The sequence below is a fragment of the Copadichromis virginalis genome, linkage group LG16, assembly GCF_057382275.1.
Source record: "Copadichromis virginalis isolate Kocher_CV1m ecotype Utaka linkage group LG16, C_Virginalis_male_GT1.1, whole genome shotgun sequence".
Lineage (NCBI taxonomy): Eukaryota > Metazoa > Chordata > Actinopteri > Cichliformes > Cichlidae > Copadichromis > Copadichromis virginalis.
Window position 1 is genome coordinate 7,782,363 of NC_140633.1, and position 12,193 is coordinate 7,794,555.

At 40.9% G+C, this 12,193-nt stretch overlaps 1 protein-coding gene across 2 annotated transcripts; it reads left to right on the top strand.

Annotated features, from left to right (window-relative positions):
- Positions 1–1,869: 1,869 nt before the first annotated feature.
- Positions 1,870–10,069, top strand: LOC146690175 (UDP-sugar transporter protein SLC35A5-like). Of its 2 annotated transcripts, XM_085435059.1 has the most exons (3): positions 1,870–1,909; positions 8,308–8,576; positions 9,200–10,069. In XM_085435059.1, exons 2-3 carry the CDS (start codon positions 8,355–8,357, stop codon positions 9,266–9,268), a joined length of 291 nt encoding a protein of 96 aa, XP_085291185.1. In that variant the 5' UTR covers positions 1,870–1,909; positions 8,308–8,354; the 3' UTR covers positions 9,269–10,069. The 2 variants fall into 2 exon arrangements, with proteins under 2 accessions (XP_085291185.1, XP_085291184.1); XM_085435058.1 differs by lacking the exon at positions 1,870–1,909 and having other exon boundaries at positions 8,011–8,576.
- Positions 10,070–12,193: the final 2,124 nt, after the last annotated feature.

Below are 12,193 nucleotides of genomic sequence, written 5' to 3' on the forward strand. Positions count from 1 at the left end.
CCAAAGCCACAGTGTTTTGTGCTTCTCTGTGCAGGTGATACTAAACAGTGTTGACCTCTGAATTCAGTGATTCGGCTCATTTACCATAATACCGTTGCTTATTTTAGTAATTACACTTTATTTGTAGCTAGAGGTAGGAATGCCTCCAGCTTCCAATCCAAAATGTGATGAGTTCAGCAGCTATGAAGTACAGGAGTCTGTATAACATGTACCAGGAGAGCAAACCAGAGTGCATACCTTTCCTGTGCATCATCTCCTGCGGAGTTGATGTGTAAGCTGGAGACATTTAATTCATCACACCCACATGCACACAGAGAGCAGTTATAACAGTGCTTGAAAACCTACTTGTTCAAATGCAACAAAACTGCTGCTGTTTTTGTGAGACGCACTGCGTCATTTGTGCTTGGCTTCTATTTTGAGACATTTTATAGCTGTCTCAAACCAGAGGCTGCGGTTGATGTGTGTTAACTGCTCTTTGTTAAGCTTTTTAAGTCTGTCACTCAATGTGCAGATGAGGTTTTATCCAGACATCATGTTTTTATGTAGTCACATTGTTGTGACCCACCTCTGTTGGTAAGTCTTCATTCATATTAATTATGAAGGCTTGATTTAAGTTTAGGTTAAGGTAAGCAACAGTATGTAAATGAATCTCAAGAAAGTAAATGGAAGTCAACATAAGAGTCCTTGGAAGTGAGAGAAACGCACTGTGGGTGGTCATGTACAAACAGCTGGTCCTTTCAGCATTGCCCCTCCTCTGGTTACAGTGACTTCATCTTTGGGTTGTAGCCTAGCTGGCCAAGTGTATGTTTTGCATATAGACCATATTAAAGAATGTTTGCTGTACATATCTGTGTGTGCAGTCTGTCTTCTGCCACCTACATGTACTGGGGGTTTCCTGACTTGATTGCTCATACACATTACACAGCAGAGAGTGGGCAAACCAGCCACCAAGAACACACTGTTCTGTGGTCCGTATGTCATACACACACACACGGAAGGAGCTATGATTAAAGGCTTTGGTCTGCATAAACACCAGCTCCATTAGACTTCTGAGACATCCAACCCTTTTAGATCTCAGCTGCTGTCTGTCCAGTTTGTCCTGCATGCTTCAGTTCTGCTCTTCACTCAAGAGTCTAATTCTTAAACTTCTCAGACAAATTTGTTAAAGGAGCAGTTTTTTGAAATCAGCATAGATAACTAAACTAAAAGAGGAGTAAGCATATTAACTGGGAAACAATTGCTCTTCATTTTACGTTAAGAAATATGACTGTAACATGCCTTAAGCTGTTTTTGTATCTGCCCTGTACTTTTCTAGCCTTTTGAAGCCATAACCATTTGAATAATTGTCAGGAAAAAAACAAAAAAACAAAACAACATTCAGAAGACTCACTGTCACCAAGCAATCACTTGGTGACAGTGAGAAGAAGAAAAAGAAAAAACTCCTTTTGAACAGGAAGAAACCTCAGGTTCAGTGAGAGGCAGCCATCTGCCGCAACCGACTGGCAGTGAGGGGAGGGAGACATGACAGAAGACAGATTAACCAATAGTGTGCAGTTTTCCTTCTTTCCCCAATTTTCCCAATCTGATATTCCGGGCAATATATTAGATTTACATTTGACTTTTGGACCATTTCACTAAGATTCCAAATACAATAAATGTTATGTTCCTTTGATTTTAACAGTTAATTGATATTCTTTAAAGGGGAAATTAGTACCCCCTTTAAAGTAGGAAAGTAGATATTGAATCCTTCTAATGTGCCTTTATTTCTCCAGGGAATGACAAGCCTATGAAGGGCTTTCGTCAGGAAGACCTGGTAAACCAGGATCTGATCACAGAGCTGAGGAAAGAGTTTGGCATGACCTACGAGGAGTTCTACATGGTCCTCACAGACACTGACATGAGAGTCAAGGTAGAGACTTACTCTTTCTAAGCAATATAGGAGGATTATGTGAAGGCTGTGGCTCTATAGTGTAGTGGTTTGCACATTTGCCTAACAGTGAAAGATCCCTATTTAAGTACCAGGAGGAGGAAAAAAAATCCCTTGACAGCTGTGTCGGGAAGAGCATCAAATACGCCAAATTAAACACAAGTATACCTGTTGTAGTGACTTGTGAATAATTTAATTCAGGTTTAGGTAAATAGGGCCAGACCACAGTCACATCAAGGCATGTAAAATTGATAATAAAGGGGCAGCCAAAAGTAGCTAGTATGTGATGGGCAGCCCCATAACAGAATGGCCGTGCTGTGTAGATCAATTAACTTGTTGAATACTTAAATTAATGCGGTGTGAATTTGGAAAGCATGTAAGTCAAGCTGTTTTTTCACTCTAAAATGTAAAGATGTCCCCTAAATGAACCACACACACTCACGTCTTGATTCAATTCAATTTTCAATTCAATTCAATTTTATTTATATAGCGCCAAATCACAACAAAAGTCACCTCAAGGCGCTTCATAGATACAGAGAAAAGCCCAACAATCATATGACCCCCTATGAGCAAGCACTTTGGCAACAGTGGGAAGGAAAAACTCCCTTTTAACAGGAAGAAACCTCCGGCAGAACCAGGCTCAGGGAGGGGCGGCCTTCTGCCACGACCGGTTGGGGAGAAAGAAGGAAGACAGGATAAAAGACATGCTGTAGAAGAGAGACAGAGGTTAATAACAGATATGATTGAATGCAGAGAGGTCTATTAATACATAGTGAGTGAGAAAGGTGACTGGAAAGGAAAAACTCAATGCATCATGGGAATCCCCCGGCAGCCTACATCTATTGCAGCATAACTAAGGGAGGATTCAGGGTCACCTGGTCCAGCCCTAACTATATGCTTTAGCAAAAAGGAAAGTTTTAAGCCTAATCTTAAAAGTAGAGATAGTGTCTGTCTCCCGAATCCAAACTGGAAGCTGGTTCCACAGAAGAGGGGCCTGAAAACTGAAGGCTCTGCCTCCCATTCTACTTTTAAATACTCTAGGAACAACAAGTAGGCCTGCAGAGCGAGAGCGAAGTGCTCTAATAGGGTGATATGGTACTACAAGGTCATTAAGATAAGATGGGGCCTGATTATTTAAGACCTTGTATGTGAGGAGCAGGATTTTGAATTCAATTCTGGATTTAACAGGAAGCCAATGAAGGGAAGCCAAAACAGGAGAAATATGCTCTCTCTTTCTAGTCCCTGTCAGGACTCTTGCTGCAGCATTTTGGATTAGCTGAAGGCTTTTCAGTGAGTTTTTTGGACATCCTGATAATAATGAATTACAGTAGTCCAGCCTGGAAGTAATAAATGCATGAACTAGTTTTTCAGCGTCACTCTGAGACAGGATATTTCTAATTTTAGAGATGTTGCGCAAATGGAAGAACGCAGTCTTACATATTTGTTTAATATGTGCATTGAAGGACATATCCTGGTCAAAAATGACTCCAAGGTTCCTCACAGCGTTACTGGAGGCCAAGGTAATGCCATCCAGAGTAAGAATCTGGTTAGATACCATATTTCTAAGATTTTCAGGGCCGAGTACAATAACCTCAGTTTTATCTGAATTAAGAAGCAGAAAGTTAGCGGCCATCCAGGTCTTTATGTCTTTAAGACATTCCTGCAGTTTAACTAATTGGTGTGTGTTATCTGGCTTCATGGACAGATAGAGCTGGGTGTCATCAGCATAGCAGTGAAAATGAATGCTATGTCTTCTAATGATACTGCCTAAGGGAAGCATGTATAATGTAAACAGAATTGGTCCTAGCACTGAACCCTGTGGAACTCTATAATTAACCTCAGTGTGTGAAGAGGACTCTCCATTTACATGCACAAATTAATTAATTATCGGAAATAATTAATTACATAAATATTTACAACAAATGTAATTAATTAATTAATTATTGACACATTTAATTAATTAATGACACATTTAATTAATTATTGACACATTTAATTATTTATTTATTTATTTATTTCACATTTTAATTAATTATTGCCACATTTAAATAATTATTTAATTGTGTATTTAATTAATTCATTTTGGCACAGTTGACTCCTTCAGGTCTCACCATGAAATAATTTTATCTGTCAACCTCACCCATCAAACTCAGGAGGCGGGGTTAACACTGATCGAGTCAAAACCATTGCTTTGGCCTGGTGGCCATTGTTTTTAGCACACAACAACCGGCATGTGGAAACTAACAGAACTGAACTTTGAAAAACCCTGTTTGTGTGTCACCAAATACTGTTTTAATATTTTTTTTAGCGAGAATGTAGTGATTTAATCTTCATATGTCTGGTCGGTTTGTCAAGATACAGCCTCTTTGCAAAAGTGCTTCGATGATTTTGGAGATGTCTGCCCAGGATAGACCCGTTCGCCTCGCAAGCAATCAAGTTATTACCACTGACAAAGCGCAGGCCCTGGTACACAGCTGTAATAACCCCCGCTGACACTGACTTCTTTTACTGAGGTTATATTTATCGGGGTTTTATTTCCTGATGTTCTTATGTGTCCTACGTGTTTCAGTCGCCAATTCTGAATTATAACTAACATTAAAAACATGTTTAAGGAGGAGAGAGAGCAAATAAATTCGATTAACAGCTGATCTTTGGGTTTTTGTTCAGTAATCAGCGTGACCTGCGTATAAACGTATAAAAGAGATAACGTTGGTGTTTCCGTCATGTAGTAACTGCTGGCTTTAACTGTACAAAGGTTGTTCGACACTATGAAACACATACAGACTTCATGATGTTCGGCTAATATTTTTATTGTGAATAGTAATCATGAGGGTAAACGGCCCTGTACACCACGGAGCGAGGTCAGCATATCCACGATATCGTCAGCTCTATGAGTTAACAGTTTCCCAGCTGACTAGTCTAACTGACATGTACGAATATGTCACGGGTCATATCAATATGATTTTACAGAAGATCATCCTTATTACTGCCAACTATTCCAGAGACATGAAAATCTACAGCATAAAGAACAAAAAAATATAGCAGTCTAATGCAACACTGTAACAGAGATGAACCGTCAGTTTGTCGCAGATCAAAGTGGAATGAAAGTGATTGGTTGAACAGGTGTTCGTGATCTGTGTTTTCTGCATTTTCATCAGCGTACGAGACTCAGCAGCAGATTAGAATAACAGTTACACATTTAATAAATCACCAAATGAATACACGCAAGAAACGAGCAAACCTGTTCAATCCGAGAATTTGAGTTTGTGTTCCCTCAGCTGCAGACTCGCTGCTGTTTAAATGTTTGAGAGGAAGATTAGATATAAAGAAAACGTCAAACATAGACTCAGTCTGCGTTCACATTTGATATGAGGCCAGGACGGATAATGGCTGTGTCCTGTTTGAAGATCATATATGTAAAATTGTTGTCTGACCTCCGTCGATCCAGCCGCTCAGAGTCCGTGGTTACCATGGTTACTGCATAAGCACCTATAATGTAAACAGCTGACACAGCGGAAACCTACCGGGAGCATGGGTGTTTATGTTTTTCATTGCAAAAGAACTGTCTGTCTATGTTTCAGTGCCCTGGTCTGCCACAGTTTCCACCAGCCCCACTCCAGTCTCAGCAGTTTAGTGACCTGACTGTTCCATTTTTAACTTTTGGTGTTTCTGCCTATCACAAGATTGATAACTTCAGTCAGCACTGTAGTGCATCATTCTCACATCAGAGGGACATTTGAATACTGTTTTATACAGCATATGACTGAAAGATGAATATCAAGCAGGCATAAGTGTGATGTTTATTGAACTGAGATCTCCTACTGTCATTTCTTACGGAGAAAATACCGGAAGACAACAGATGACCACAACAAGAAGCATGGCCAACAGGGAAACAAACGCCGACACTGCGGTGCAAGTCTCGGACGACAGTACACCTAAAGCTGGGCAGACACTGTGCGATTTCTTCAGTCACGTTATTCAGCTCCTGCTCAAACTGCACGATTGACTCGCAGGGGTTAGAAGTTGGTAGGTCACGATGCAGAGTCTCACACTATACCGCCCGATGCTCTGATGCGACCTGAGTGCTCACACTGTGCCTCCATAACATGAAGGTTATAACAGAAAATCTGTCGCTCGCTCTCCCTCTCTGTCTTTCACTCACACAGACACACCACCACCATCAACTTTGCTAAATTGCTAATGAAAAACATGATCAGGCAGCTGTGATTGAGCAGCAGTGTAAATCCAACTGTTTTCACGGTTGTTGTGGTCATGATAATTTTGTGATGCCACATCAAAAAGGCTCGGATGAGGTTTCCAAAGTTCTACAAGTTGTGCCTCCATCGCTTGTGTCCAGATCACACGCTGCACAGCCGTGCTGCTCCATTTTTTTCACCGACGTTTACGTGTTTGCGCGTGAGCAGTGTGAATAGCTACGGTGACACCCTCACGAGCGATTGATGGTCGGGAGCTGGTCGTGAGGTGTTAATCACTTCTCGTTACCCCACGTATACTACACGATGCACGATGAAGGCCAAAATCGGTTCGATCACTTAAAAAACGGCTCAAAATGGGCCTAAAACTGCACAGTGTAAGCCCAGCATTAGAGCAGCAATGTTTGTTCCCCTCAGAGAAAGGGAAGAATGGGAAAAGGAAAACACCTGGCTGGAAAAAGTTAATATGGGCATGTGCAGTGAATATCAGTGCTATGTGGCCAGAAGTGATAATATAACTTATTTTGTGTAATAAACAACTGCAAGGATAGATGATTACAACAAATAGATCACTAATACATAAAAGTAATACATATTTTAATAATGATGATGAGTTAAGATGCGTAATCATGGGAACAAGCGGGTTTACAAACGGGAGCAGCTGATTAGCATTAGAAAAGCTGAAATAATACCTCAACTGAAGCCAATTGTACTAAATGCACTAAATGTGCACTGTTACAAGAATATTTTTCTTTCTATTGTTTTCTATTATTTTAAGTTTTCTGCATTTTCATCAGCGTACGAGACTCAGCAGCAGATTAGAATAACAGTTACACATTTAATAAATCACCAAATGAATACACGCAAGAAACGAGCAAACCTGTTCAATCCGAGAATTTGAGTTTGTGTTCCCTCAGCTGCAGACTCGCTGCTGTTTAAATGTTTGAGAGGAAGATTAGATATAAAGCAAACGTCAAACATAGACTCAGTCTGCGTTCACATTTGATATGAGGCCAGGACGGATAATGGCTGTGTCCTGTTTGAAGATCATATATGTAAAATTGTTGTCTGACCTCCGTCGATCCAGCCGCTCAGAGTCCGTGGTTACCATGGTTACTGCATAAGCACCTATAATGTAAACAGCTGACACAGCGGAAACCTACCGGGAGCATGGGTGTTTATGTTTTTCATTGCAAAAGAACTGTCTGTCTATGTTTCAGTGCCCTGGTCTGCCGCAGTTTCCACCAGCCCCACTCCAGTCTCAGCAGTTTAGTGACCTGACTGTTCCATTTTTAACTTTTGGTGTTTCTGCCTATCACAAGATTGATAACTTCAGTCAGCACTGTAGTGCATCATTCTCACATCAGAGGGACATTTGAATACTGTTTTATACAGCATATGACTGGAAGATGAATATCAAGCAGGCATAAGTGTGATGTTTATTGAACTGAGATCTCCTACTGTCATTTCTGTTGCTGGAGATGTCCACTCTAATTTAATTTAATTTAATTTAATTTAATTTAATTAGTTTGCTGCTTTGAATTATATGCAAACATGTCCATGTGGATTATATAAGTTGCTTGAGGAAGAGAAAATATGTTCATCAAAAGAAGACAGTTGAGGTACTCGGGGCATCTAACCAGGATTCCTCCTGGACTCCTAGGTAGGTGAGGTGTTTTTGGCCATGTCCTACTGGGAGGAGGTCTCAGCGGGCTTGGGGAATACTGTGTCCTCCAGGATGAGCTGGAAGGCATGGCTGGGTTGAAGGAAGTCTGTCAAATTGATAAGCAGAGGAAGTGGTGCAGCACCTGGTTCTGTTTGTAGAAGCTCAGATGTAGGGGCAGCCAATCAGATGAAAGCTGGCGTAAATAGAGGAGGGGTTGGGGTGGGGGCTCCAAAAGACTGTAGCATGCAAAACCACTACTTTGTACAATTTCTGTCGTCTACAGACAAAATCATCTTAACTTGTGATCTTGTAAGCTGCTGGTACTTGAGTTGTTTTATGCCTTTGAACAGAGCCTGGTGGGTATTTGGTCCTGCTTCTGGCATCAGTGCTAAGTTACACTAATCCAGCTGCTGGGTGTAATTTGTTATTAACTGGACTAGTTCATTTATCTATCTCTAGTATGCATTTGAAGAACTCATAATCTTCTGTGTTCTCCCTAGCTGCCCTGGGCTTATCCGTGGCCTTCATCTTAAAATTCAGAGACAACATGTTCCATGTGCTGACTGGCCAGTTCACTACTGTTCTGGTCACAGGCCTCTCCCTCTTCCTCTTTGACTTCCACCCTTCGCTGGACTTCTTCCTCCAGGCACCCACGGTCCTGCTGGCCATCTTTATCTACAATGCCAGCTGGCCCAAGGACCTGGAATATAGCCTGCAGCGGGAGAAACTACGGGTCATCAACGGGGAGGTGTTTGAGAGGTCAAGAGGGGTAGGAGACAAACCACAAATCCTCAGTAGTCACGCACACAAGCCCACACACTCCTTTTCCTCACACAACTTCGCTCACCTAACCCCGATGTATATCCACTTCCTCTACTCCCGCCCACATACCAAGTGCTCTGCAGGAAACTTGGCTCTTGTTTCTCTGTAATGTCATTTCTTGAGTGCAAGAGGAAACCTGATTCCCAGCTATGAAAATAGCATCCAGGCTCATGCTGGAGCCTTACTTCATAGAATTCCTTTAGTAGTCAAGTGTTTTTTGATGGAAGAAGCTATTTAACAATACAGTAGTCTGTGGGGATACTATCCTGGAATTCTTTTCATCCCCAGCGTCCTGTTCTGTATTGAAGAAACCCTGTAAATCAGGTGAAATGCCAGGTTTCAGGTGTTTGTTTCTTTGCTAGAGCACTAACAAAAATACCCTCTCCATTGGCAGCCGTGGCTTTAAAATGCACGGTACTTCCCCGGTGTTTTTCGGGGAGTAAATACTGCCCTCCACTTTCTGAAAACAGAAAAAAGATGTGCACAGTGCCTCAATGTCTGCAGATTTGTCCACTGGATTTGATCACTTGTTCATTCATTCTGATGCCTTGTCTCTTTTTTGTGTTGCAGGACAGTGAGGAGCTCGAGCTCCTGACAAAGGCAAATGCAGACAGTGTTTCTGATGAAGAGTCCTTGTAGTAATGATAGAGCTCACTCCCAAGTATCCAGAGGATACTCTGCATCTTTCCTGCTGCTGATATCGAACTGGACAATTGACTGGATGGAACATGGTCACAGATTGTCTGTGAAAGCATTTATTTGAACAGTGATAAGCAGGTAAACGGTGAAAGATACTGTTGATAGATTATATGATAGACTCCTAGAATTAAAAACAAAGTGTTTAATAACAGAATTAGCGAAATGTGTATATTTTGGAAACGTGCCTGTCTGTGGATGACTGCTGTCATTCATATGGGGGAAAGTACCAGCAACGCTGTTTGTTGGAAAATAAGTGATACTTTTGGATTCATTATGGATTCCTTTTATGGACAGTGTATTTCTTTACATGATTCCTGTTGTACATGCTGCTATTTGACTGCTTGCTGGTGCTGGACGTCTAAGGACCAGAAACTGCAGTTTCAGGATTGTTTTGATAATAGATTTGTTTGAAATTGTGGTGATTTTGAATCTTTATCCACACTATGATGAATTCAGTTTGTATTGTACTGTGGAAGAGGCAGTTTATTTTTTTATTTGTTTATTTTCTGAGCCAGAATAAGTGGCATTGACATAATTGCCACTAATGCCTGACTTTCTGTCAGCACCACAAACTCCCTGCCTCTCTTACTTGGGGCTTGAATATTTTCTTGTTAAACTGTAAAATAACATTGTCTAAAGATTGTTGTTTGTGCCATTAAAATCCTCACGTGTGAATGCATTTTCTTGTAAAATAAATGGCAAGTTGTTTTACTTCTGTGCAAGTAATGCAATTTAATACAATCGCTGATGTCTTGTCATAAATTTGTGCATTTATTTAAATACTGAGGTTTTCTGGAGGAAGACCTAAAGGGTACTAGCTGCTCTAACTCCATGTTTTTCTTCTATTACTTTGCACATGCTTGATAGCTGTTTTAGCTCCCTATCAGTTCCTTTAAGCCAACTCTTAGATAGTTTACCCACCTGCTGAATAACAGTGTTCCACACCCACTAACATTATACAGATCCAAGAGAAAAGAGACTGTAACGCAGTCTGATGTCTAAGCTTTAAATGAACAAGACTCACTTGTACATACACTTTGGCCATGTTTAATACAAACTCTGTCTCTTGCTCTATGGCAGCTGAGAGATGCTCCAGCCTCCCCATGCCCTTAATTGGATAAGTGGAAGAAAATGGGTAGGTGGATTCAAGCCCTTCTTACTCGCAAAGTGTTTTTGCAAATGTGATTGCATTGAGGGGACAGTAAGTTGAGAAGGTCTAAAACTACTGTAGATATTACAAGTACGGCAGGTTGTTTCAATCATTACATGACCACTAAAATATACTTGGAAATATTTTTCCAGTTTTGCCACTAGGGGGAGGTGTTGCTCAAAAGATTATTGCAGCGCATTGGCACTGAAAGTGAGACAAATAATTTAAAGGACCTGGTAGTAAACAAATGTTTATTTTCATATAGCCATATAGAAACAAAGAATAAATAGAAACAATGTATAGCAACAGAAACTTTACAAAAGAGAAATAATGTGATGCTTTTAATAATATTATTGGTAACTGCACTTCAAATGCAACAGATGTCCAATAAAAATGTTCTATTATCTACAAAATCAACGTGTGTGCTGAAACTATGTAAGTCTGATCTAAAAAAGCCTGTTAGAGATGACACACGATGCAATAATGTTTTAAGTTGAAATAAACAAAAAAAAACAAACCCGGCAAAAACTAAAGTACGCAATCCATTTCTGAACCTTCAGGTTCATCCATAAATTTACTGACTAACCAGATCTGACGCTGCTAAGTATAAAGCAGCGTACTATGCTATATAGGGAATGTTAAAGAACTGGATATGTGAAAGCATTTTTCTTCCCTTCACTAAGTGCTACAAAATAGTCGTCTGTGCCAACTGCCCGGTGGGAGATGGGAAAGACACACAAAGGTTTTGGGCCAAAGGAAGGTAGCACCAAGGACCAGCTGCAGGCCAGTGTGCATCATTGGAATGCACGCACCTTTTATCACCATACCCCTGGTGATAGCCATCCTGATAACCGTGTTCGTTGATGGTAACCATAGCCACCATATTAGTCTTCAGGGCAGCGCATGCGAAGCCACTGCTGGATGGCCATCTCCTGTCTGCGGAGCTGCATAGCAGGCACGTGCAGAGGGGGGGGGGGGGCTAGAGGGGCTTGAGCACCCGCCCCTTTCCTGATGGGTGCCCAAAGTGCCCTTTTGTTGAGGCAACTTTTTAAAAAAATATATATATATTTTTTTTTTTAATGTGTGTGTGCGGAGTCCTGTCTGTGCCCCTCAACAATAATATTTAACTATTAATCACAGTTTTGCTAAATAAAAGGATCTGGCTTGCATCAGTCACATGATCACATTTAACCAATGATCGCCCTTGACGGCAGAACGCGCTGGTTACGAGCCGGGAACGAGCTCACAAAGAGCACGCGCATTTTTAGCGGTCCGGAGCTGTAGGAGAAACACAAGTTAACTCAGAGACACAGACTGATGCGACACAACCAGTAAGTAGGTGTACAGCGTGCACTGTAGTGTGTAGCACACAGGAGTATTAGCTTATTAGCTTAAATGCATATACTATTATACGAAATGCATATACTATTATATATTGTACATATATTTATTAGTTTCAGATGTAGCCATTCTTGTATTTTGCTTGTTTACATTATTGTATTTTGCACAACTCTGTTGCTTGTGAAGCTCGCACACAAGAATTTCACTCACATGTGCTTTACCAGTGTACCTGCACATGTGATGTGACAATAAAAGTGATTTGATTTGATTTGATTTTTGATTTATTACGTACACGTTGGTAAGCTGTCTTGTTGCAACTGACGAACTGAAACAAACGAGCGTGCTGTGTGTGCAACAGCGCGACAAACATTACC

Excerpts from the sequence above, each read along its gene's own strand:
- LOC146690175 (XM_085435059.1), top strand. The coding sequence starts at position 8,355 with ATGTTCCATGTGCTGACTGGCCAGTTCACTACTGTTCTGGTCACAGGC. Across the intron at positions 8,577-9,199 it reads TGTTTGAGAGGTCAAGAGGG|GACAGTGAGGAGCTCGAGCT; the intron begins GTAGGAGACAAA and ends TTTGTGTTGCAG.